The 27,881-nt window shown below is 44.6% G+C and overlaps 1 protein-coding gene across 3 annotated transcripts in view; it reads right to left on the bottom strand.

Annotated features, from left to right (window-relative positions):
* The window catches only part of STYXL2 (serine/threonine/tyrosine interacting like 2), a 34,078-nt gene extending 8,227 nt beyond the window's left edge, over nucleotides 1-25,851 (bottom strand). Inside the window, exons 1-5 of one of the 3 annotated variants that reach the window (XM_057725468.1) lie at nucleotides 25,736-25,851; nucleotides 24,824-24,949; nucleotides 10,035-10,129; nucleotides 2,129-2,360; nucleotides 86-303 (exon numbers count right to left, since the gene is read on the bottom strand). In XM_057725468.1, coding sequence (XP_057581451.1) covers nucleotides 86-303; nucleotides 2,129-2,360; nucleotides 10,035-10,129; nucleotides 24,824-24,933 — 655 coding nt within the window. In that variant the 5' untranslated portion in view covers nucleotides 24,934-24,949; nucleotides 25,736-25,851. Of the gene's footprint in view, nucleotides 1-85; nucleotides 304-2,128; nucleotides 2,361-10,034; nucleotides 10,130-15,760; nucleotides 15,780-23,741; nucleotides 23,775-24,823; nucleotides 24,950-25,735 lie in introns of those variants that run through there. The other 2 variants (XM_057725469.1, XM_057725470.1) reach the window with 2 other exon arrangements.
* Nucleotides 25,852-27,881: the final 2,030 nt, after the last annotated feature.

Below are 27,881 nucleotides of genomic sequence, written 5' to 3'. Positions count from 1 at the left end.
ATAACCTGGAGGTTTTCATAATATTCCTAACATCGCTCCTCCCCCTGTGGAATTCCAGAAGCTTGGAGCAGGCAGACCCCCTCACCTCTATAGGTCAGCAGGGCTTCATCCAGGAACTCAGCCGCCTTCCGGAAATGCTGGGAGATGTCCACCTCGGGGAAGTCATCGACCTCCACACCCAGGTACTGGGTCTCCAGGCCAGTGTAGAATTCAGGCCCAGTGTAGACGCCGGTGCCGTGAGCAGCATTCAGGATGTGGGTAATTCCCAGCCTCTTTAGCCTCCCCCTGTTCACAGCCACGCTCCTGAAGGGAAAGAGGCAGGGGCGTTTTTTGCCAGAGTCCGAACTAGAAAGGTGCCTTACCACCAAGATTGGATGCCTGCTTCAGCCGGGTTACGAGGGCCGCAGCTGGGTGAATACCTCTCCCTTTGCTCCCTGATGTGTCTGGGGCTCACTGAAAATGTTGTTATGAAAAGGGACCAGTGACAGCTCTGGCAAGAAAGAGAAGGGATGGGGAGCTGGGCAGGGATGGGCAGGAGAAAGAAGAGAACGAGACTGCTGTGTAAGGAAGCCTTTGATTGGCCCAGAGACCTCTAGTTAAAATTCCATGCATTTTGGATGGGCAGTTATCAAGACACAACAGTGGCAGGCAAAAATAATAATAAAATTAGGTGTGCTTCACATTGATATGGCATGCTCTATTTTTCAGAGTGCTTTCGCATGCATTATTTTATTTTATCCTAATAATAAACTTAAGAGGTAGACAGGACAACTATTGTTTTAAGGTATTATTATTCTCCCCACCCTTTAAAAAAATTGGGGTGTAGTTGCTTTACAATGTTCTGTTAGTTTCTGCTGTATAATGAAGTGAATCAACTATATGCATACATATAGCTCCTCCACATTTGAAGATTGTAAAAATGAATCAGAGAGCTGTTATGACTTGTTCAGAGAAAAAGACTCTGAACAAGAACTGGGGGTCGGGTTTCTAGTTCAGAGCTCTTTTTACTGCAGCGGAATAAGAGAAGAGGCCCTGAGGACAGGGTTGCCCAAGAAGGAGCAGTGGCCTTTAGCTGGGGATATCTGGAGATGCCCAGGGTCCCTGTTGATCATGATGTGATGTTTCTGAGTCTACAGAGCTAATTAGGGATTGCTCAGGACGTGGTGCTCAGCTCTGGGAATCAGGTCCTAGACAACTGATTACACCATGGTAGAGTACAAGACCCAGTGTCCAAAGCTGTTTTCCCTACTGCCTGCCCCAGGGACCCCAAATCCCTTCCTTGCATATATAGGTATATATGGGTAATTACATTGGGAAAAGAGCTCATTAAATAGCCAGTAGATCGGCAAGAGTGAATTTCACAAACCAGCCTACTGCTACCACTTATGCACTGACAAGACCATGACGAAAGAACAGGATGTGAGTGAGTTGTTTTGGGTTTTGGTCTGGAAACCACTGATAAACTTTTGAAAAATAACATTTTTTTCTGATTATACAAACAACACATGTTTACTGTAGGAAATCTGTACAATTCAAAATGAAAATCACTTACAGAACCACCTCCTAGGGAGAAGTACTATAACCTTTTGATAGCATTTGTTTCTAATTTGTTGTCTGTGTAAAAGCATAGACACACACACTATATCAATTAGCATCATATTGTATATATATTGTTTTGTAATCTATTTATCCTCTTAATATATTGTGGACATTTTCATAAACTGGTAAATACATATAACACCAGTCTTGTCAATGGCTCTGAATGTCCCATTATGTGGTTGTTATGGATGTTATGGGATGATGGTGATAGTGAAGTGTGTCTGGCAAGACTCTGGACAAGAAAGGAGCCCCTGAGAAGGGATCTGGCGGGGCCAGGCTCTGACGGAGAGCTCTTGGCAGGAGTGTGGAGGATGGGCAATCATGCGGGCATTTTTGTCTGGGAATCTCTGCGTGCAGGTGGGTGGGCAGGACCTTTCTCCAAGGCTGGGGCTGGGAGAGTGGTCAGGCAGCATAAGTTTTCTGGATGGAGCTACTGGAGCCTTTGGTCAAAGTTGGGAAAATTTTGTCTCTCTCAGGTACTACCCAGAGGCATAGGACAAAGGGTGATGACCCCAGCTGTAAGACTTACTTCTCTGCTATGAAGACGTTGGGCCAGACCTCATCCACCTCATTCCAGGGGGCCTCTTGGCGGTCTTGGACCAAGGCCCGCTGTAGGTCCAGGATGCAGGGAGTGTTGTACAGGCTGGTGTCGTCCATCTTCTCCCTGACGCGGTTGTACAGGTCCTCCACCAGCAGCTGCTCAGCGGACTCCAGCATGCCTGGACACTCTGCCTCATCTCTGACCCCGCGAGGCTTGAGTTCTAGGGGGACAGGAAACATTCTCATCAAAGAGTAGGAGCACCACGGCCTTCCCCGCTCCTTGCGAGAATCCCCTCTCAGCCCATTTGTTGCCAGGACTCTGGTTATGGGCTGAATGCCAGAAGAATCTGACCTGCCAGGAAGGACTTAGTGGGGGCCTGGGGGATCCTGTGTTGGCTTGGACACCTGTGGTCAGGATGAGCCGCGGCACAGGTGTACTAGGGTGGGAGAAAGGGCATCCGTTTCCCTCATTTCCTCCCATATGTCTCTAAATCTGGCTTATAATTTCTTAGACTGAGGTCCTTAAGTAGCTGGTATATGTCCAATTTATACTTGTAAATCCCCCAGTGACCCACACAAAATAAATGCTTAGAAGCATTTACCAAATGAATACATAGCATTCCTTCGTAATATAATTCATTCTGTTAGTTTGACTCCTTTACATACGGAAGGCAGATCACTCTGGGAAATGTAAAACTTTTCACTTATGTTAGGTCACCTTCTAATACACCTTTAATTTACTTATTTCATTTATTGTCTGTCCCCCTCACTAGAGTGTAGGCGCCTGTGACCCTCAACCTCCCAGCTCTCTGGCGGGTGACAAAAGTTTGCTGTGAGCTCCGATGCCAGTCCCAAAGCAGCACTCAAGCCCTTTCTGACAACAGCCCAGAAAAGCTCAGATTTCGAAAGAATTCAAATTCTATTCACCTGCCTCGCGAGTGAAACTTTATCTTCTCCTCCTAATGTATTTGCTCCCAAATTATCAAATTTGGAGGAAAGTGAGATTTTTTCCTTTCTCTAAAAAGGTATACAAGAGAGCAAAACCTTTCCTTCCACTTTGTAGCCCAAAAATACTGAGTAGAGAGAAGGAAAAAAGAGGGTAAATAGGAAAGGCGTGTCCTCTATATTGGCCATAGCCTCTTGAGGGCACCACCTCTTTCCCACGTGGGTGAAGAGTGCAGCCACATTTGGCAAATAGACATGGCCCCGCCCTTCATGGAATGAGCAGGTGTCTGTAAGCCGGGCTTGCTGCTCAAGATCTGTGGGTCCAGGAGTCCTAGGTTCTGCCCAGGGCTGAGGACTTCATTTCCCTAAAACTCCCCTCTCTTCTCTTCCCTCCTCTAACCACCTGATGGGCCCCCACGTCCCCGCACAGGTCTCAGCTTTAAATGTTCTTTGATCTCTGTTTCAAAAGCAGGAAGAAGAAAACCTCTGCAATCCCAGTGCCCTATTTTGTTTAAAAATAGACGAAGCGTTCCTATTTTCTCCACCACTCTTGGCTCTCCTGGGGTCTTACATGGCAAATGTAAAAGCCCCTCTCTTTCCCTCTCCTACTTAGATATCTTTCCTCTACTACATGGAAAAAAGAATAAAACTCCCCACTGCCTCATTAAAACATACAGTGATGTCTTCCTCGGCTATTTATACAGCAGGTTATTGTTTTGATTTCTTCCTCTTCCTGTTTAAAAACAAATGTTCCAGCCCCTCATCTCCACTGGGAGCTCCTACTTTCCCTAGGTCTCTGGTCCACACCTCAGCCGCATCAATTCCTCCCATTTATTTTTACTCCCTGAGGCTCCTTCAGCAGATATTAAAGCCCAGACATTTCTCCTCTGCACTCTCAGATGTGTGGCATATACAGGCTTTCCTGAAACTGGAGGGTCCTTTGACATCCATTTTTACCCCTCTAATCACTACTGAGTAGTGTGATGTTTTGAAGTATCACTTGGTACATGTTCCCTTTTTTTCTGTAATTTATTCTTTTTTTTCCCATCTTTTATAGGTTTATTGGTCCATTACTTTAAGTTAATGGAGGTAAAGAAAACTTTTTTAAATTTACAAGCTATTAGTTTATCAAGCAATACAAATTATTTTGTTTACCTTGAAATGTAATACTAATCCCATAGTAAACAAAGGACAGAATTTTTTATACACAGATATATGAAAAAAAGTGGACAAAAACCTCATGCCAGCATCAAAAATGCAAAAAGAACTTTTTTTTTATAATTTCTGGGTTCTGTAACAAAAGGAAAAAAAAAAGGTGACTTTTTTTTAAAGTTTGGTAGTTTCATGAAACAAAGACTTTGATCTGTAAATAAATCACTTTCTCGTCTATAACACATTCTCAAGCACATTTCTTTTTTCACAGCTTTTGATTTGGCTTAATGGCAGCATGGAGACAAGAGAACACGTTTACAAGGAGGACTTTATCAATACCTCAGGGTTTTCCTTTTAAATTTTTAAACGTAAATTTTTCAACAGAATGTAAAGAATGGTTTCTAAAATAAAAACCGTCTATCATTTGGACATAACCTAAGCAAAAGTGTTTTTTTTTTTCCCAGCAGTTAAAATACAAGTTAGAAAGTTTGTTGGCAATTTATTTCATGGGAATATATCAGACGTACATCATGTCTGAACACATTCCCGACACACGGACATCAAGGGAACAGTCACACGAGTACAACGGACAGGCTGCTAGGACAGGACCAAAACTTCAGGGGTGCCCAGGGGAACGGTGCTGACCGCTGAGAGCTGCTGGTTTGGTATTCGATGAGGGCCCAGCTGACAGGGGCCTCGGTTTATCCCACCGAGTCACGTTTTTGTTTGCAATGTACCTTCCCCCCTCATTTCCCCACTGGGGAACAAGCGATGCCCCTTCCCTCCTTCCAGCATCATTTGTGACTGGAGGGATGGTCCGAGACTGTGAGCCAGCCTGTCACACAGAGGTGTTGGCAGGTGTTACCTGCTCACATCTGGCCTACAGGGAGCCCAGGATCACGTGGTGAGAGGGCAGTGCTGTCCGGAGAGGCACACGTGTGATACCCAATCACTGGTTTTAATAGTAAAAGCTCCAAGACAAAGGACTAAATTATGTGAGTCAATACCATATGTTTTATGTTTTCGGCATTTCAACCTGTAGAGAATTTCTATGTGAAAATATGCTGCTCTGAGGCCCCCACAGTATCTTTTAAAAAACTGTTCTGCAGAATCGGGGTAAACAGTTGCTATTGTCATAAACTATAGAGTTCTCTGTATCTATGTGATTTGTCGATTCTGATATCATAATATCCTTTACAATTAAAAATGTGCCAAGGCACTAAATTAATCTTTCATACTTTGAAACAACAACACCCAAAAAAGGTTTTGTGGTCCCTGTGTTTCCTTACATTATCAAAAATATCATTTGGCAATAGTGATACTTTCTCCTCCCAAAAGGCAGCCCTAATTATGAACCTCACTTTTTTTGCTTGTTTCTTTAAGAGGAATGAAGACTGGCTACGTTAGGCCTCAAGTCTTTAAACTGAACAACTGATTACATCTCTGAAAACCCTTTCTATCCAGAATCTAAAAAACCGTAGTTGAAGAATAAGGCATATTAGCATTGACAACTTCTCCAAAAGTAGAGTTAGGCTTTTAACAGTCTGTGGCACTTCTAAAAGTCTGGATTTGTTGATTTTCAAGTGCTAGAAACACAGAATATTTATGAATGAGACAAGTATCTTACTGGTTTGGTAGTTATTTTTTCAAAGCACTTATTTACAGGCTGTCTACAGTAGCAAAAACTACTTGGATAACATTTTTTTTTTTTGTCATACAGAAAGGATTAGACAGTCACACCCAGACAGCATTTCAAACACATATGATTAAGAAAGAACAGTCACATCCCCTGTAACAGCCCCCCAACCAAACCTTTTCTAATGTAGGCAGCCCTGTGCACACTCTGATCTGTGCAACTATGGGGAGACCAGATTCCTTAACACAGAAAGCTAACCACTTACTGGGTGCGTTGATGAAAAATCAGGTTCCTGGTTTATTCACGGAATTAAAAAACCACAGAGGTAAACAACTTCCAACACACCCAGCTCAATCTGTAGGTCTGGCCTGGGGGATGGCAGGTAAATTTGAGGGAAATGCCGTCTCAATAGAGAAAACACAGTAAGTGAGAGGGCGTGTTCAATCTGGTGGTACCTTGAGGACTCTTGAGAGTGAGAAGGTAGACCCAAATTCCCAGCATAATTTTGTAGACAGGAATGGCCAAAGCAGTGTTGCTCCAGCCTTATGATGAGATTACTCAGTGTCCACAGACCTTGAACGTAGGTGTCTGGGAAGGCGGGGATCAGGACTGGTGTGCCCCACCCTGACCGCAGGCAGACCTGTGTTGGCCTCATCTGTTTGGGTCCTGGGAGGGGTCAAAACTGGGCTCTACGCTGGTTGCTCTAAATGGCGTTTCTTCTCAGAAGACGGGCTGCTCGGGAACTGGCTCTCCCTCCACGCTCCCCAGCTCAGGACACAGGGCAGAGAATGACTCTTGTGCAACCCAATGAATAGCATCAAAACAGAACCTGGTGCCCATGATTTCAATGCTATAAACGGCAGGGCCAAGTCACACAACCTCTGGGTGCTTCTTAGGCTGATACCGTCCCAAGAGACCACCACGTGGCATTGTGCCCTTCTCTGAACAGAACTGCCTGTCATCCCAATACAAATGGCAGCCTCACAAGAAACGAGCAGGAGGTGTGCATTTAATTCCCTTGTGTGGACAGCGACCAAGAAAACACATTCAAGTCAACAACATGTAGGATGCACTCTGGGTGTGGCTGAAATTTGGCATGAAGACAACCTTAGGTTACATTTACCACCACCCCCAGAATTGTGCTGGTTTTGTCACTTCAGCTAAAGACAGGTGTGTGGTGGGTTCAATGAGCAGCACAGTAAAATATGAGCCCGTCACGTCCATAATCGCACTTATCTGAGGTCACCAGGAATCATCGTTAAATCTTAAAAAAATGATAAAACCCAACCCTGAATCTGGCTCGAGCAGGAGCAGTGGTTCCTTGCTTTGAGCAGAGTAGCCTACAGTCTTCTTGGAGATCCGGCACGTGCTAAGGACAAGCAGTGTCCGTTATTTGCTGCAAATCGCAACTGCGCTCTCTTCAACCTCATCTGCATCTGAGATCTGCTCAATTTCTAGGAATTCTCTCTTCTGCCCTCGCCTGGATTTCTAACCCAGATGAATGGAACCTTCGACTTCCCCGGCCCAGGGACAGTCAACAGGGGTGACTTTCCACTCCACTGCCACGTGCTCAGGTCTCAACCTGTCCACGTGTGTCTGCCTGAGGTAAAACACATCCTCAAGCAAAAATCGCCTGGAAAATAAATATAAGAGAGGCGTCAGTGATCTCAGCACCACGACTTTGTGGAGCCAAGAATAATGGGGTGACGAAACCTCTACGAGGCAGTCTGGCACAGAAGTCTCCGGGTTGTGCTTCTCACAGAGAATCACCTCCGTGCTGATGGAGATGAGGAGGTGACTGCTTGGGTCTGTGAGGGAGCCATGGGGGTGGGAAGGGCTAGAGGGCTTCCTCCACTGCCTACTTTCCCTTGCCTTCTTGGCCAGCCTCCTCACCACATCAAATGCCGGCCAGAAGTGAGGGACAAAGGTCCTTTTTCTGGAAAGACCATTTCTCCAAGGAAGGCTGCAAGATACCCTGGTCCTCCAAGCTCTGCTATCAATGGCATGCTGGAGGTCTGTTTGCCTTGTTCCAGCTCTCTCTGGGGTCTTAAAGCACAGGCACATCACAGGGGACCAAACAAACAGAGAAAGACAAAAGCCCAAGATGCCTGCATCCCATCAGAACCAGTCTTCTGCCTCCAATAATGCAAGGGGATGACTGTGTACCCTGCCCCTTTCCCCATATGTCCCAGCGAGGAACCTGATGGTTTTTTGTTTTTTTTTTTTTGAAGGGCTGCCTTCTTGCCCAACTAACCTTCCACAGGAATGTCCCTGGACTTTGGAAACTAGCAGCAGACTAGAGTCTGATCTTCCTATAACTCTTTCCACAGCTCTTTCCAAGCATTTGTCACACTGGACAACATTTTTAAAGCATATGTTCCACCAGGCAAGACTTCACACATTCCCAAAGATGAGCATTCGTCTCTGGGTCAGTCTAGCGTCTTCTGCCAAACATCCATAAAAGGCCATCAACCCAGCATCAGATAGATACATGCCCCGATTCTACCAGCAAGCTGTCAGGCTAGACCCGGACATCCACACCCACACCAACAGGATGGTTTAGAGGCAGAATGAAACACTGAATCACAACTTGGGGTCCATGGACTTTTCTTACCCTTCTGCTTCAATGCTTCATCTCTAATTGTACCAAATGGAAAATTCACATCACAGGATTTTAGGATGGCACGAATGGGGTCTAAGAGCGCACACAAGTACCAATTGATATACAAATTATCACTTAAACTGCAACTTTTTTATTGTAATTATTGTAATTTATTCTTTTGTTTTCTTCCCCCACCACCCTTCAGCCACTCATACTAATGAAACTGAGGCTTAATGCCTAGATAAGACTTAGGATAAAAAAAGGCATTGCTCAGCTTCAGGTCTCAGTATAAATGTTGAATGTCCCTAGCATCCCATAGACCAGAAAGTGAAGCTTTCAAAGAGAGGACATGGTTTTCTCACAGCCCCTAAAGCTGGACTCTTACTTATCAAGAGCCAAAGCCTGGAGAGTGGCACAGGGAGTAGCCACAAAGCAAGGATGATGCAGGATAGAAGGTTCAGGAGATTCCCAACCACACAGAGCAAAAAAGAACTTCCAGAGTTAGGGTGATGCTGGGAGCAGTTTAGAAAAAACTGGACTGGGGTCAAGACGCCTTGGCCTGGCTTGGAGCAAGGTAACAGTGACCCCAGGTAGGGTGATAAAAGAAAACAGAAAAAAGTAGTTCTTTGAGAAGATGGGGCCTCCTAGGGTTCCCAGATCAACAAGCAACATCAGATAAAATGTCTCATTGCTCATGAGGTGTACAGGAGATTCAGATGTCCTTGGGGATGCTGGTGGGGACCCACAGGGCGAAGGGACTGAGAAACACCTGGGGTTACATGGAGAAGGAGTAGCCTGTGTGTTTCTCATCACTAGGGAAGTGAGCATGGCCACCAGCTGTGGATGCCAGATTAAGCCCAAAGGCCAGGTGGGCCCTGTGTCATTAACAGGATGGTCTTATTTCACCCCACCCATCAGAAGTGACAGAGACACCAAAGGCAAAGGGAGGATAAAGGAGAGGAATGAAATTGTGAAAGATTATTTGCCCAAAATTGATTAGGAAAAAAAATACATCCAATCGGGTTGTGTATCCTTGAATGAAACATAGTGCGTTTTCCGCTCTAAAATTTTTTTTGTAAACATTAACATCTTTTGCCACCCCATCTTTCCTCGCCTCTTCCCCATTCATTCTTCAGTTTGAAAACCATCTTTAATCACTAGTGGAAATGCAGGTTTAAATCTAGACATCGTTTTGAACAGAACTCTCTGGGGATGCTCCTTGCCATTTCTTGGACTCTCAGGTCTGCATCTCTAGCATAAGCCATCCCAGGATCCCTGAGGTTAACTGAAAAACTAAATGAGGGGCCATAGGGGTAGACTGGAGCTGCCTCCCTGGCTGTTGACTAGAGAACTGTTCACATTGAGGCATAGTAATTTCCACCTCTGTCCCGTGAAGGTTGATGATGAGGGGTTGGAGGAACTGCCTTCTTTGGATCTGCTCCTCTTAATGGGATGGGAAGCATGTGAGAAGCACATGACACCTTCCAATGGGCCCCTTCCGAGGGTCTCCAGATGACCCATGGGCTCCCCCTTCTCCCACCCAGAGTCTGAGAACATCACCTTCATTGATGATCTGTTTAGCTGCAACAGCTGAGGAGAGGTGAATGGGATCCATGAAAATACTTTCCGTTTCTGCATCTGAGACCATTGAGTACCTGAAAGAAGAGGATATTCACGTGAGATAACTCTGGGCAGCATCTGAATCAGAGGCAATCGTTTTAGACAAGAAACCTAGATCTGATTATAGCCAGAGTGGAAAACAACGAGATAAAGGGAACGCCTTCCTAACTTTAGGGAACCTGAGGATGCAGAACCCTGAGTATGCTATGGCTTAGTCACCTATTTTTAGACCAGCGTTGGCACCTATGTGAGTTGATGTTTAATGACATGGTAGCCTGGGTTGTGGAAGGAAGAGACTGGGGAGAACTCACACTGATGTGGCTTCACTTTCTCTGTGTGTTTCCACCCTTGGATGTACTGCTGCTCCTTTTTCTTTTCTTGTCCCTGCTCTTCTGTTATCAATACTATAGGATGTCCCTGTTTCTTTTCTTGTCCCTGCTCTTCTGTTATCAATACTATAGGATGTCCCTAACTGTGCTTCCACCAGGGTTCTGCGGGATTGGTGGGCTGGGTAGGCTGCCACCATTCCCTCCCTGCCCCATATCTTCTCCGTGCTTTAAGCGCATGGGTTGATGATGAAGGGCTGGCACAGCACCGAGGGAAATGTGAAGATGTGCTCAACTGCACAGTCCTGGTTCTGAACACAAGAAATCCAGGATCAGCCTAAGCCCAGGGATGCAATACAGTAACTTAGGTAAATCTCAATTTCCCGGAAAGAATTCAGGAGAGGTGTCCGAAGGGATCTTTGAGGAACAAGGTGAATCAAGAGCAAAAACAAGGGTTAGGACCATCCTACAGTGGTGGGTGCCCTCCTCCCTAGTGGATTCACCTCTTTTCCCGGTGTCATGATGAGCTTTGGGTCTTTTTTTGCATAGTCTTTCCTTTCTATCCAGAGAGAATTTTAAAAAAGCAAGAGGACTTAATGGATACCATTTTTTTCCCACAAAAATTCCATCATGCCTCATTTGTTTTATAGTCAAACCCTCCCTGCACCTTATCTCCTAGCAATCACTGATCTGTTTTCTTTCCCTACAGTGTGGCCTTTTCCAGAAGGTTCATTAAATAGAATAATACAGTAGTCTTCTGGATCTGGCTTATTTCCCTTAGCAAAATGCATCTGAGTCATCTATTCTATTGCAGGAGTCAATGATCTGTTCCTTCTTATTGCTAAATGACATTCCATTTCTTAGGCACCTCAGGCAATTGCTGCCATCACTGTCACATTGCCCTGAGTCAGGACTGGGTATTCCAGAAGAAAACAAGGTAGACACACTGCTGATTTGGTAGTACTTTGGATTCTGGTTTTCTTCCTCAATCTGCCTGCTACTATTTACTTTTCAGAGTCCTCAAACAGCTGCTGTATCCTTCTGTCTGGGATTTATAAGGGTAATCATGGGAGAGTCCAGGTGGAGGGTGTGTTTGCCATCTTGCCCAGAACTAGACACTTGCCCATTATCTTTTTGCTTTTAAAGGTCTGAAGTCAATGTGTTTCCTGGTCCTTGTAATTGACCTATTTTACCTCTGTGGAAACCTGTAGGATTGTTTTTGGTTTGCAGTGTTTAGAAGTTTCCCAGTGATGTTCCTTGGTCTATGTTCATTCACTGTGTTGGGTATGGGTACCATTTTTGTTTTAAGATTTTTTCTTTTTTTTGATGTGGACCATTTTAAAGTCTTTATTGAGTTTGTTATGACATTGCTTCTGTTTTATGTTCTGGTTTTTTGGCCATGAGGCCTGTGGGATCTCAGCTCCCAGACCAGGGATCGAACCTGCACCCCCTGTATTGGAAGGTGAAGTTTTGACCACTGGACCACTAGGGAAGTTCCTGGATTCCATTTTTGAGTGCCTTTTATGAATTTAATCCTGACAAAACCCTCACAAAGTAGGTATTATTATTCCAGCTTTAATGTAAGGAACCTGTGGCTCAGAGAGGTTAACAGAATTGCCCAAGACAGTAAATAAGTGCCAGGGCTAAGTTGCAAACATAGAGCAATCCTGCTCTGAGTCCAGTCTTCTCTCCACACAATATACTGATACCATTTTGATTGGAAGGGGGAGGTGAGTTGGTTGGTGGAAGAACCCCCAGCTGGATCCCAAGGCCCAACATAGATTTTGACACAGGAAAGTACTTAAAGAATACTTATTGAAAGCATGAATAGGTGGGTGGGTGGATGGATGGGTGGATGGATGGATGGATGGATGGATGGATGGATGGATGGATTGGGTTGAGTTGAGCTGAGTCCAGCTGAACTGATTGGACCTTTGTGCTAAGACAAGTTTGGTTGAATTGATTAGCAGAATAATTCCCTCGTAGTAGATATCCACATCAGATTTCCCCCTTGGGAGAATGATGTGATCAGAGCCAGCGAGGCTATGAAGAAAGAAATGTCTTTGACAGAAAAAAGGAGCAGCCTGTAACTCTATCCAGGATGTGGCTAGACCTGCCCATGCAGGGCAGCATGATGTAGCATCATCATTGGTAGTTCCTGACGGATTTCCAAGAGCAGTTGTGTCAGATCATTCCTGATCTAGCCCAAGGACTCCTTGTGACCAGAAGCTGCATTTTGAAATAAACATGACTGGTGAGTGAGGGTGAATTAAGGGTGAGGTTTGTGAGATATTATCCTTGGATGCAAGAACTAGAGAGGTTTTTAGAGATCTGGTTGCTTGGTAAAGGTAATAAAGAATAGAACACCTGGTGGGGGTGTACACAAGCTCTGTAGAGGTACAGATTAGGGAGTCATTTATCCCTGTACCTCCAGCACATGGAAGATGAGTAACCAGGCAGGATTTGATGACTGAATAGAATGTGAGTGGACAGATGGGTAGATGGCTGGCTGGATAAATGGATAGAATTTGCTAGGCACTGGGCAAGGGGTCCACATACCACCTTGGGGATCAAACCTAATTGCCTCCAAGGCCCTGCAGTCTCTGGTCCCTGTCTACTCTCCAGTCCCTGTCTACTCTCCAGTCTCAGCTTGCACTGGCTTCCCTCAACCTCATTCCTTTCCAGTACACTGGTCTCCTTTGGCTTCCCATCCTCACCAAATTTCCTTTTGCCCAGGCACTTTGCCAAAGCCCATTTCCAATGCCTGGATGATCAGTCCTCCTCCCTCCTCACCGATCTTTCAGATATTAGTTCAATCATCATCTCTTTAGGGAAGTCTTCCCTGATCTCCACCTCTCATTGAACCATACACCTTTCCTTTATGGCATTTCTATTTGGTGTAACTTTACATTTATTTATGAAATAATTTGATAAATTCTGTTTCCTATATGAGACCATACTCTTTATGAGACAGAGGCCACACCTTCTTTATTAAACTCATTAAACCATGTCTGTGGCAAAATAGACTTAGGACTATTAGGGTATTTTGTGAGCTGTTGGGCTCCCAGAACCTAGCTTAATATCTGCTTAATAGATATTTTCTGATTCTCTGAATTTGTCCTCAGCACAGTGCCATATTTCAGAGAATGTGGCAGGTACAACAATTACAACACAAGAGTACTTATCAAGTATTTGCTACTGATGCCAGCAGCAAGCCCAGAAGCAGATCCAGGGTCCTGGCTGTATTCTGTCCATGCTCACTCTCTGCCCTTCTGAGGCCCACATATATACAATCTCGGAGGCCTATACTGGCAATTAGGAATTTTTTCTTATGGCGAATTAAATGTGGTCCCAGATCTGCGACACTCCTCACATAGATGTTGGGTCTATGTCCATTTCCCTTGAATCTGAGCGGTCTCTGTGACGGCTCTCACAATAGAATATGGTGGTGACACTGCCAGTGTCTGAATCTGAGCATTAAGGGCAGCTCCCCCTTCCTGGGTGTTGGCGCTCTCTCTTCAGAAGCCCTGAGCTGCCACATTAGAAGCAAGATGACCCCAGCCACCCCAAGGCCGCCAAGCGGGAGAGGCCATTGGTCCACACTCCCTGCCAAGCTCCCAGCCAACAGTCAGCCACGTGGGGGAACCTCTTAGAGGGGCATCCTTCACCCCTCGGGCCACTCTAGTTGACACCATGTGAAACACAGACACGCTGCTCTGTCCTGCGCAAATTCCTACCCACAAAGACGGGAGCAAAATAAAATCATTGTCTTAAGACATTACGTTTCGGGGTGATTTGTTAGGCTGCGGTAGCTTAGCACTATTGCAAGGGCTAAGAAGTGAATTCTGAGCAAATGCTAAGGCACTCTTCCCCCGATAGTAATACAGAACTTAGTAAATATCAGTGACTGAGCTCAATTTGTCACAGTTGGGAGGTAACAACAAAATAATACCAATATGAAAGTGAGCCCCAGAGCTCTGCCAGACCCTGGGGATATCCTGGGCCCAGGATTCAGGACAGTCTCAGTTTTAAAATATCAACGTTTCATGAAACTAGAGTCAGAGCCTTAAACTTTGTATAAATGTCAGAGCCTTAAACTTTGTATAAATGTGAATCACATTTCCATTTCAACAATATTTATTAAGGGAGTTTTATTTTTTTATTAATAGTTAATATTATTTATACTACTATTAATAAAATATTGGGTTGTCCAAAATGTTTCTTCAGGTTTTTCTGTAAATCTTCAGGTTTTTCTGTAAATCAGCTCAAGTAATTATTTTGTTTGTTAAGGATCAGCATTATTTAAAAATGAGGTTTGGGGTGGAAATCAAAACAAAACCCTGAAAGGGTATTTAACCAAAAGCTCTCAGGTTGCTATGGGGATGATAAGGCCTTCCTCCTGGCCTGGCACCTCAGTTCTCCCAGAGGTCAGTTTCCTTTGTTCCTCTGCAGGCCTCCAGGGCTCTGCATTCTGGGGAGGTTACAGGTGCAAACTGAACAGAGATACAGGAGAAGTCCTCACCTGTCAGGTGTGCAGAAAGACCTGGACCAGGAACCCAGTGGGTAGTGGCCCCCTGGACCCCCGCCTGGTACTATCTCTCTGTGAGCCTTTGATCCTGCCATTTTCCCTAAGCCACGTTGACTTCAGATTGTGTGGGTTTGGTTTCACATGACAAATACCGGGAACTGACAACCTGTCCTGAATATACCTAAACTCTGAGGCTGTACGTTTGATAGGGGAGAATTTGAAATTAAAATCTGAAAAGAGAAATGACGGGGAAACATCCTTCCTTCTTGTTGGTGGAAGAAGGAAGCTCATGAGTCAGTGAATCAGAGAAATCATGTTTGAAGATTACCCAGTACACTTTTGAGAAGTTGGAGGTTTTATGATTGAGAAAAAGAGGGGGATTAAGATCAGATTCCCTCCCCAACCCCACAATGCATCTGTTTTGGCTGCTGATGCAAAAATGCGAGCAATAGTAAACTCAGCTCTGCATCCTCCAGGGTTGAAGGTAGGATGTAAATCCCAAGCAGTTTTATGAGTTAACCTGTTATGAAAGGAAGAGATGTAAACCTAACAGTCCGAAGACTGTTTTGCCAGAGATGCGGTTTACCGAGTCTAATAAAGAAGGTGTGGGGGTAGGACCTGAGAGGAGGGCAGTGTCCCAGCAGCACTGAGAAGCCGCTCTTGTTTTCCACTGAGAAGCAGGATTGCAGAGAAAGAGAGGAGGAATGAGGGTGAGATCTGGACAAGGGGCCCTGTTTATATTTGCCAGGTGAGTGAGACAGCGGCCCTAGAGGTTCTGATTTATGACCATGTCTGTGCCTCCACTTGCATACCTGAGATGGAGTGTGATGACACACTGTGACTGGAAAGCAGCAAGGGCCGGCTGTTCAAAAAGAGCGGCAGGGGAAGAGAGGCTCTAGGATCGATAAACACCTCATCATAGGATCAGGAAGCAGCAGCTAAAAAGCCTTGAGGGTGAATTGAAGAGAAACAATAAAGCAGAGTTTGATGGACTTCCTAACCAAGAGCAGAGATGGGGGCAGCTTTCTTTAAACCTGTGTTTTTCAAAATTGCAGACTGTGACCCATTAGTGTATCATAAAATCATGGGTTGTGCCTAGCCTCTGGAAAAAAAAAAAGGAAAAAAATAAAATAAAATAAAATAGAGTATAGCACCATCCATTGTAAAGATAGGTATAATTTTGTGAAAACTTTTTAAAATTTACATGTACCTATATGCATATGCTCTGAGTAAATGGTATGTCCCACTGAGGATTACAGTTGGCAAAGTTTGAAAGCCAGCTCTTTAAGCCAATTGCCAGGTTGTCAAGACCCAGAATGGAGTGGAATTTGGGTCCTTCAACCGAGACCCCCTGACAGCTGATCACTTCCTTTCTGTGAGTCCCTTGGAAATGAAATGGAGGCGGAGGCCCAGGAGGGGGTGTCTTTCTTGATTTGGCTTTTGCAAAAGAGGAACAGGTTTCTGAGCTTCCAAAAAAGTGACCGCACAGGCAAAGTTCAGGCTCCAAGGAAGGAGAGAAGTCAGTAAAGCAAATTGATTTTTAGCAAACTGCTTCCAGCAGGTATCATGAAAGAGCCAAGGCAGAAAAATTTCATGGAAAAAAGAAATATAAAAGAGAAAGGGTGTATGCAAGGAGCCATTTGCTAAGGACACATGATGAGGACACACAGACCTGACACTCCGTGTTCCCATCTCCTGCCCCACCGCCACCACCAGGCATGCAGACCTCATGGTAAGAAAGGCAAGCAGAGCACAGCTCAGGTTCTTTGCTGGAAATGGAGGGGAAAATGCCACCAAGAGAGATGGCCTGACCAAATCACTGAGGAGTTCTCAACCACTGCAAAGGCCTGAAAAATTCAGATCCAAAGCCAGAGTAAGAATTGGATTTTTGACTTAGAAAGAAATAAAGGAAAACAAAAATATTCTTCAAGTCAGAATAAGAGAAGGATAAAGAAGTCTGATCCTTTATTTGGAAAGGAAGAGAAAACTGGTCATAGCTGAGGAGGAGCAGAAAGGGCAGTAGTAGGCTCTAGACCACCTGTGTGGGAGGGCTTGGGGGCAGCGGTCTCCTGTAAGGGAGGGATGGGCTTGTCTTGAGGTTGGTTTGCATCACAAGCACACCATTGTTTTAAACTGTGCTCACCTGGGTCACTGGGGACGTCTGATGGAGGTTATGGACAGGGTGAAGGCCCCACCAAGTTGTCCCACTGGATAGGGGTTTTACATTTTAATGTTAACTCATGAGTTAGCTCGGGAAATTTGCCTAGCAGGGAGATGGATGAATCTCTAGCTGCAGGCTTTCCTCCAGAGAGAGTGACTCACAGCCGCTAGGGTTGAATTTAAGGCATTTGAGGTCAATGCCTAAGTCAGGCAAAAATGGAGACTTGACACCTCTATCCACTGTCTACACCCCTTTGTTGGGTTCTTAATTCACCCTAGGATGAGATTTACAGATGAGGCTGGAAATGTTAAGACTCCCTGCTGAAACAGCAAGCACGCTCCTTCCCCCAACTAACTCCGGTTGATTGACAATGGTTGTTTGCTGCACTGGATGGGCTTTTGCAAGGCCCTATCCTGGTTCCACAGAAACGAGTACCGTTATATTGCCCCCGGGGTTGGATCTAAAGTTACAGTGGGTTGAATGGTGGCCCCACCCAAGATATGTCTCCCAGAACCTGTGAATGCAAGCTTATTTGGAAAAACAATCTTTGCAGATGTAATTATGCTAAGGATTTTGAGAAGAGATCGTCATGGATTAGGGTAGACCATATATCCAGTGGCAGATGTCACTTAAAAAGAACACAAGAGGAGACAGGGAAGAGATGGTCATGTGAAGACAGAGGTAGAGGTTGGAGTTATGCTGTCACAAGCCAAGAAACTCCTGGAGCCAACAGAAGCTAGGAAGAGACAAGGATGGAGTCTTCCCTGGAGGCTTCGGAAGGAGGGTGTCCCTGCCAACACCTGGATCTCAGACTTCTGGTCTCCCAAACTGCTGGAGAATATATTTGTATCGTTTTTAAGCCACTCAGTTTGTGGTAATTTGTCATAGTAGCCCTAGGAAACTAACACTGAGAGTCTGCTGGTGCAATATTTGCTGACTCAGTGCATAATTTAATTTTAAAAAGGCTCAAGCCTTTAGCTAAAGAGATAAAACAAGAAGGATGGAATTTCAGGCACTTATTAAGTACAGGGGGGACTGCTCAGAGTTGGGTGATGATCAGTTGCTTAGAATATAGTAATTGCTTGTGGCAGAATTAGAGAAACATAACGTTTTAACCACAGTGTGTGGGACTCTGCTGAAATAAAAATTTCTTGATATCATGAGTTACTGAAAAGAATTGGTTGTCAGATAGCACCATTTATCTAATACCTAATATGCCTGTATATGTATTGTATTGTAATAATGAAAGTTACATATTACATGTAATATATTATAAATAATATATGTTTTATAATATTGTTTAATTTCTATCACTGGGTAAAACTGGTATTCCAATTTTTATGACTAAGTAATTTATGTAACCTCACATGGTTGATAAGTGGGAAAGCAGAGCTGACCTTAATTTTGGCCTTAATTACGCCGCTTACGTTCTCCCCATCACCATACTGCCTCCTAGAAGAGAGTTTTAATTCTCTTTTCACAGCTTTGAAAAAAATCCACAGCTGTTATTTGAGGTATGATTGTTACACATGCAGCACATATTTAAAATGTGCAGTGGTAAAGTTTAACGTATGTACACACCTGTGAAACCAGCACCACGATCAAGATGGAGATACCCCTCACTCCCCCTCTGTAGGCCCTCCCTCTACCCCCTCCCTGCCCTGTACACCTCAGACAACCACTGATCTGTTTGCTGTCACTACAGAGATTCATTTGCATTTTCTAGAATTTTCTGTAAATTGAATCATATGTAGTCTTTTTGTCTGACCGCCTTCCTTGAGCAGAATTATTTTGAGATTCATCTATGTTGTTGTGCGAATCAATAATCCATTCCTTTTTACTGCTGAAGAGTATTCCAGTGAGTAAGTATATCACAACGTATTTATGGGGTTGACGGACATTGGGGTTGGTTCAGGCTATTACAAATGAAGCTGCTACCAACATTCATGTCCAAGTCTTTGTATGGACATAGGCTTTAGTTTCTCTTGGGTAAACACCTAGGAGTAGAATGACTGAATCATATAGATATATGTGAGTGTTTAGGTAGCTGTATGTCTAATTTTTAAAGAAACTGATGGACAGTTTATAAAATGGTTGTACCATTTTACATGCCCACCAGCAGTGGGATTGTTTCAGGTCCTCCACTTTCTCACTGGTGTTTGTTATGGTCAGTCTTTTTAAATCTAGATATTCTAAGAAGTATATAATGGTAGCCATGGTGGTTTTAATTTTCATTTCCCTAGTGACTAGGATTTTAAACATCTTTTCATGTGTTTATTTGCCTTCCATGTGTCTTCTTTGGTGAAGTATCTGTCCAAATGTTTTGTCCATTTTTAAATTGAGTTGTTTCTTTTTAATTGGGTTTTGAACATTTTTTAAAAATGTATGTTTTGGATACAAGTTCTTTACCAGATACGTGATTTGCAATTTTTTTCCTCCAGTCTGTGGGCTGTCTTTTCATTTTTAAAGATACCGTGGACTCATTCATCGGGGCTGGTTTAAGCCTGGTTCTGTGTAAGGCAGTGGGATTGACTGGATAATGACTCAAAAGTTAGTGCAGCTGCACTAGTTTGTACCTCAGATTTTATGATGATAATTGCAGGAAGAGATAGTCCCTGAAGTGTTACTGTGTGTTTGCCTTCCTCGAAAATTTCTGAAAAGTGTTAGCCAATTTGAGATCAGCTTCTAAAAACCAGTTGCTAAAAAAAAAAAACAAAAAACAAAAAACCAGTTGCTAAGGAGTATACCATACACAAACCAAGAAGAGCATGAAAACTAATAGGATTCAGGAGGAGTCACTGGAGACCCAGAGAAAATTTGATTTGTATGTGGGACCATGCTTTTAGGGAGCTCAGCCCATTCCACAGGTAAGCGGGGCTTTCAGGTTGAGCCTGTTTTTATCTAGGAGGAGGACTGGCAGCTGGAAGGGCTAAGGACTCAATGCTGTTAGAAAGGCTCTATTAATAAATGCTTTCATTCTTTGGCAGGCTCACTTTATGTGCAACTCTGAAACCAGCAGAAATGGTCTTCCCTGCAGTGACCCACCTTCCACCTTCGCAGCCAGCCCTCACTTACTGATCGCCCTCCCTAACAAATAATCTGAGAAGCTCAGTCACACCAAAGTGATAGGCACTTAATAAAAATGCCTATTCCTTAGGGCAATATTTAAATATAGTAGACTTTATTTATCTAGCCTACTGTTAATTGGACAGTTTATAATGTTGTTTAAACATTCTATATTCTTAATGACTGTTAGCTGCTAAAACATTCTAGTATTAGTACTTCTCTTCTGGTGCACATATGTACTTACTTCTGTTAAGTATGTATCAGGGGTAAGCCTGCTGGGTCATAGGACAGGCATGTGTTTAGATACTACGAAACAGTTTTCCAAATGGTTGTACTAATTTACACTCTTACCAGCAATGAACAGGATAGTCCTGATTGTTTCACATCCTCATTAATATTTGCTATTGTCAGTCTTTAAATTTTAGGCAGTCTGGTGAGTATGTAGTAGTAGTGAATTGTGGTTTTAATTTGAATTTCTGTTATCCATATATTTCAATATATCCCATCCCACTTGCTTTCTTTAGAGTGTCGCCTTGATACTCCTCCAATGGAGTGGTAGAGCCTATGCTGCCTCATTTTGAATTTTTGTGGTCCTTCATGTGACTTCTGAGGCTAGGTCATGAAAATCAACACACTTCTGTCCTATTCTCTTGGATGCAAACTCTTGGAATTTCCATTGTATATTTTTGTTTTTAGCGATTTCTAGTTTAATTCTGCAAAGGTCAGAGAACATATTTTTGTATGATTTCAAGCATTAAAAATTTGTTGATATACATATAGCCCAGTGCATGATCTTTTTAGTAAAAATTCCATGTGCACGTGGTAAGAATCTATACCCTGCAGTTGTTGGGTACATGTTCTGTAAGTGCCAATTAGGTTAATTTTGCTTATTGTTTTGTTTACATTTCTATATTCTTGATGATATTTTTTGCTTCATTCTATCAGTTGCTGACATTGTGATTTTTAAAATGTGTGTTTGACTATGTGAATTTATTTTTCCTTCAGTGCTGTCAATTTTTTGCTTTATATATTTTGAGGCTACTTTATCAGATCACAGAAATTTAAAATGAATATACCTATTATATGGTGAAATGAACTTTTGATTATGACAAAACATCCGTCTTTGTCCCCAGTAATGCTTACCCTAAAGTTTTCTTTGTCTGATATCAATAAATCACTTCACTGGCTTGCTTTCAGTTAGTGTTTGGGATTATGGCAGTTGGTACTTTCCAAAGATGGCCACAATGCATTCCATCCCACATGCTCTCTTTACTACGTGACTTTGATATTCCTTCAATGGAATGGTGGAGGCTTTGTTGCCTCCTTTTGAACCTTTGTGGTCCTTCATGTGAATTCTGAGGCTAGATCATGAAAATCAATGCACTTTCGTCCTGTTCTCTTCGAATTTAGCTCCCAGGCTCTGAGAAAGCCCACACTGGCCCACATGGGGAGATCATATGGAAAGACCATGTTAGGTGTTCAGGCCAATTGCTTAGCTGAGGTCCTGACATGAAGTGCCAAACGAGTGAAGATGCCTTTATGACTCCAGCCCTCAGCTGGTGAGTCACCCCCAGCCTTAAAGTCGTCTCCAGTCTCTAAGTCTTTCCAGTTGAGATCCCAGACATCTTGAAGCAAGCAAGCCACACTACTGTGCCTTGTCTAGTTTCCAGATTGTGAACATAATAAAATGGTCATTTTACGCCACTAAGTTTGGTTATGAGCAATAGAAACTGGAACCGTGTAGTATAAGTTCTCTATTCTTTGTTAACCTTTGTACATCTTTATTTTTAAGGTGTATCTCTTGTAAAAAATGTGTAGGCTTGTAGAAAAATTGAGTCTGAAAATTTCTGTTCTTTTAATTGGAGTATTAAGTCTACTTATGCTTAACCTAATTACTTATATATTTGGGTTTAAAATCTTCTATCCTACTATTTTCTTATTATTTGTTATGCTTTTTCTATATTATTTTTTCTCTTCTCTCTTGCCTTTTTTTGATTGATTATATTTTATTATTGCATTCTCCCCTCATTAGCTTATTGGTTATACATTCCAAATAACTTTTAACAATTATACTAGAAATTACAAATGCATCCCGACCCTCCCACTCAAATATAAAGTTTCAGATAATCTCTCAAGATACCTGTCATTAAGCTGAGAGTGAAGCATGTAGACAAGCAAGCAAGGGAATACATTAGGATTGAAAATTATACCTAAGAAAAAACTACAGGTGTGTTTTTTGGCGTGTGGCGTTGTCTGGTCTCTGTAGATCAGAAACCAATAAAGTTTTCGAAGAGATCAGATTTTCCAAGAAACCACGAGCTTTTAAAAGCCTTTGGGAAAAAAGGCCATTGGGTGGTAAAAGCCTTAAAACAGGCCTTGGACCCCCAAGTTTCCATAAGCAGGACAAGTCTGCAAAAGCTATCCAGCCTTCAAGGAAGAGCCCCTCTCGAACCTCAGTTCAGATGTGGCTACAGAGGATAACAGACAAGGAAAAAGGCCCAGGGGATGGAGCTGGAAGCCACAGAGAACAACAGACAAAGGAATTCCACCCTGAGAGCCACATCAAGGTCACACCTAGGAGAGCTCCCCACTTCTGGGGCAAAGACGCTCAGCAGGCTCATTAATCATATGGACTGATGGCTGTGGTACCACTCCTCCATTTATCGTACGGGGGTTTTGTTTTTGTTTTTTTGCAGTTATCCTGGTCAGACCGTGAGGAGCTGCATTCAGCCCTGAGAAGGAGGATGCATCCCTTTTAGAGAACCTAGCCTTTGAACTTTGCAGCAGTTGGTGAATGGGATTTGGGGCTGTCTCCCTTGGGAGGCAGTAGGTATGCTCTACGAGTGGAAACGAATATTAACTGGCTAGAGGGGTTACTGGCGCTGCGAATGCTGTGTGTTAACAAACCCACTTCTTTTCCCTGGGCTCATGCACCTCATTTCCCGTCTCCCCTTACAAGAAAGCATGGCCTTGCTGAGTTCCAGCCAGTGAAATACGAGCGGAAGCAAAATGGCCATTTTTAGGCCTGGCCCATAAAAACCTCCTGAGAGCGTCTTCGTGCACTTCCCCATTCTTGACGCTGACAAACACCATGACCTTAGAGGTCGGGGCTTAACGTGGAGGATCTACAAGATAGAAGGAGCCTCCGTCCCTGAATCACTGCTCAGGTACCTGTTATGAAGCGTATCTGAGTAAGAAAGAAATGTCCGTTTGCTTTAACAGCTGGCGTTACCCTAACGACTGCACGAAGCCATCGCCTACCCCAACCACACACAAAGTTACCTCTGCCTTGTGTGGGAGTGTAGAGAGGGGAGGGCATATTTTAAATCTCTCAATCCTGACAGTTTTCCTAAGTGGGAACGCAAGGCTGAATTTTAAAGGAAACGTCCCCAAGCTCCATTTGGACAAAGTGCCCTGGCCCATGGGTGATGAACACCTGCTTTTGTTCACATCTTACGCCAAAGGGGAAGCCTGTTGAGCTCTGAAAAGCAGGGGCCAGCAAGACCCCAGGAGACCTGAGAGAAAAGAAAGTCAAGCAGAATCAGAGATACTCGGACGTAATGTACCTTGAGATGTTCGAGTGGAGTCTTTCCTTCCTCTTTTATCTATAAGGAGACATAGGCTCAGGAATTAAAGTGATTCTTCACATAAACTAAGTGACAGAGCTAAGATTAGAAGTCAGGTCCCATGCTATTATTTATGGCAGAAGAAGAAGGATAGGCATACACACTACTGCTTTAGCAGCAATTAAGCATTTCTTTGATGCCTCATGGTTTTTCTTAACATTTTATGCAAAGTTTTCATTCTATATCATCGTATATCCTCAATGATTTTATGTAAAAGGAACTTTAAAAGTGCTTGTCACAAAATAAAGAAGAGCCTCCGGGAAGATGCACGTGTCCAACTGTTGCCTGGCACACTGCCCCTCACGCCCAGGCATGCACGTGTCCCGGTTTGAAAGACACAGCTTGATCACCCACACAAATTATCTCAGTACTAGACTCTGATGTCTTAAGGCCCTCTTCCTATCCTGATGCCTTCTCTTATCTATCTATGATCTACGGTCTACCTTTCCTTGGTGGTCTAGAGGTTAAGACTCTGCGCTTCCATTACAGGGGGCATGGGTTTCATCTCTGGCTAGGGAACTAAGATCCCGCATGATGTGACCAAAACAACCAAACGAAACAAAAACAAAAAAAACCCTAAAACCAAAACAGAAAAGATAAAGCAACTATTATCTGTGGTCTACCATCCCCATTTCCAGCCTCAGTCCTAGGGACTCATGCACTGTCATCCAGGGAGACCTGCCAGACTCCTAATCATCCTTTGAGGTTCAAGTCCAGCATCATCTCTCCTCTAGGAAGCCTCCTATGACCCTGCCAAGGCCAGGTGTTCCTTCCCCTGCCCTCCACCCCCACTAGACCCTAGGCATACTGATTCTAGCACTTACCATGCCATGCTGCAATGCGTCTGTTTGCGTGTTTGCTTCCTCCAGACAGTATGACACATAAAAAGCACTCAGCAGTGTTTGCTGAATGAGTGAACTAGAGGTGGTGGCTGCAGCTCCCTGGGGCCCACCTGTCATCATGCGTCCTAGTCCCTCCCACCATGGCTGGAGGCGCATGCAGCTCAGCAAGTACACACTTACTGGCTGGGGGAGGGGCTCCGGAGGTAGCGAGCCTGCACGGCCCTCACACTGGCTTCATCCTCTTCACTTGGGACTACCTGCTCCTCTTCTGGGTCCCCACCGGTCGCCATGACGGCCTGTCCGCCTCTGTAGGTTTGGCATGAAAAAGGCAGTTAGAAAACCTTGTTCTGGAGGTTTTGTGGGGGGGGGCTGGGGGTGGAAGGAGTGTATCAGTGACGTCACCTCAGTGGAACTAGGAATGGGAAAGTCACCGCATGCTAACAGTCTGGTGGGGAAACAACCCATGAGGAAACCCCAGTCAGACTGGATCCAGCTGCTGTTATCAGGACACCAGGGGCACACCCCCGGCCGTGTAGGCAGCCCACCCAGGAGTTACAAGGTTCAAGAAGGGACAGCTTGGCTCCTTCCACAGATGCCCGCAAGAAAGCGGTGAGGGAACCAGAAGCTCGCCTTAACTGTAGCTAATGCTGGAAAACAGCGTCTTCCCCAGACCAGGAAGATCTTTCTGTTGAGCCTCCTTGGTGCCCTCGCGTGTGCACACGCGCTCTCTCTCTCTCTCCCTTTCTCTCTCTCTCCCTCTCCTCCCCTTTCTCTCTCTCTCCCTCTCCCTCTTTCTCTCTCTCTCTCCCTCTTCCTCTCTCTCTCTCTCTCTCACACACACACACACACACACACACACACACACACATCTTTTGTCTTTACCAGGAAGGCGCTGTCTTCAGTGTCTCTACCCAAGGCCACAGGAGCCGCTGCCTTTGGGTCAGACGTCATCCCACAGCCTATGAAAGAATGTGAGATCCCCCAGGATCTGGCCCCAGACATGGTCAGGCCCTGACACTCAGGGCAGAGCTGCTGCCCTTTTGTTTGTAAGTCCTGGGCTCACAGGACAAAACGAAGGGAAAGCACACTTACCGCTGATCTGCCTGTATCTCCACACCAAGAAGCAGACACCCAAGGGCTGAGGGACCCAGACGAAACAGCCAGAAGCTCTGACCAGCCAGAGGGACCGACTGTGTCTCTCCAGTGCTTCTTCTCTGAGGGGCAGGACAGCTGGTCACAGGAAACCTTAGCTACCTTCTAAATTTAGCCTCTGGCCCCACAGCCTGGCAGATCTCTGGGAGGAAGGAATGCAGGCTCAGGACCCAGACCTGAATGCAGGCCCCACTTAACTCTCTCCCTCCTGGCTGATTTCTAGACACTGACCCTGAGCAGCAGAGTTGGGAGAAGTTCTCGCTTCGTAGGCAGAGAGGCCTAAAGAAAAGGTTTGCTTTGAGCTTTCTCTCCATACCTTCCTGCCTGGGGCTGCCTATTCACTGTGCTTCCAGAAGATAATCTAAAGCCAAAGCTCTAGAAGAATGAAATGAACTGTACTTCAGCCCCATGTCAGCATAGCGGGGGTTGGGGAAAAAATACCAGATCTATGGAAAGGGGGGGTGTCCTCTGATAGATGCTGGGAGAGCACCATGGTGGGAGTAAAGTACAGTTGTAGCTTTTGACCAGGGCTCCCTTTCTTTGGACAGAGGTGATGACTCTGCACAGCGAACTAGGCAGGTGCACTTCCCTCCACAACCCCTGTTCCACACCCACATCCCAAGGTGATGGTCAACTGGCAACCCTGGGTGATATAAAGATTCCATGAGCTTCATTAATTTCAAATGAGCTCATAACTCTCCCTACTCCACTACACCAACTCCCACCATCATTACGATCAAAGCAAAGCCCAATAACCCGATAACTTGCTCCCTTACCCCACACATTGACCCCATCCCTCCATCCATCCATCCACCCATTTGTCTACCCATTCACAAATATCCACTGATATCGACTATGCATCAGGCTCTATACTTGACCAAACATAGTAAGACACTTAATCACATGCTTAAAATGGTGTTTTTTCCCAGCTAGGGGGAACGATGCCTGGCGCGTAGCCTCATTAACAACTGGCTGAATAAATGAGTGAGCTCACAGTTTATTACGAGAGATGAGACATAGACCAAAAATAACTCAAGCATAAGGCAGAATGTAGTTAGTGTCCTAAGAGAGATCCAGAGTGCTGTGTGAGTGCAAAGAAGGGAGAAAGCCCTTCTGGCTGAAGAAGTCAGGAAAGGCTACATGAAAGAACAGATCACATATGGGCTGGCCTTTAAAGCACATGTTGGATTACAACAGCAGATATGGTGGGGGAAAGGAATTCCAGAGGGGATGGCATGGAAGAAGTTTTGGAGTAGAAAAATTTATTTCATATAGCGGTTAGAGCTTTGAAGAAAGAAAACAAGGTTGTGTACAGAGACTTGGTAAAGCTGGGATGGGGGCTTGTTTGGATAAGAGTGGTCCAGGAAGGCAGCTCTGAGGAGGCACATGGCACCACCACTGGCCAGTTGCCAAACCACCATCCTGAACGTCAAACTAGGGGCTCAGTGTGTGGCTGCTGAAGAATGGAAGAATGACCACAACTGAGTAAACATGGGGGTCCAATTCACCTCCAGGCTTCAAGGTTCCATGAAGATGAAAAGTGGTATGAGAGAGAGGTGAGATGAAGGAGGGAGGGATGGAGAGTGGGGTGGGAATGGGGCAGGGGACTAAAGGGTGGCATCAGTCAGGGTGGGGATCAAGATGACAGACCCCCAGGGTAGGGAAGCAGAAGGTGGATGGGGGGGTGGGGGAGAGAAAGATGGAGAGACAACACACCTAAAACAGGAAGCAGATAAAGAGGGGACCACTCAGGAGGAGGGAAGAAAGAGGACGCTCACTCACCACCCCTGAACTCACAGAGGGTGACATCTGGGTCACTAGCATCGTGGACTAGAAATCAGAAAACCACTTACTAGCTGTGTGACCTTGGAGAACCCATTTACCTACTTTGAGACTTAGATGTCTGTTTGTAACATAAAGAATCCCAATACTCATTTTCCCATTTTGTTTTCTGACCACCCAGTCCAAGGTGGGACCCCTTCCACTGCTCCAATTTCATTATCTATGTCAGTTCCCAGGTCACGCTCCCCACAGCACTGGTTCTCTTTAAGTAGGGTGACCAACCATCCCAGTTTGCCTGGGACGG

Source organism: Hippopotamus amphibius, chromosome 3, assembly GCF_030028045.1.
Source record: "Hippopotamus amphibius kiboko isolate mHipAmp2 chromosome 3, mHipAmp2.hap2, whole genome shotgun sequence".
NCBI classification, from domain to species: domain Eukaryota; kingdom Metazoa; phylum Chordata; class Mammalia; order Artiodactyla; family Hippopotamidae; genus Hippopotamus; species Hippopotamus amphibius.
Note: the sequence above shows the minus strand (reverse complement) of the source record. Positions and strands in the feature narration are given on the sequence as shown.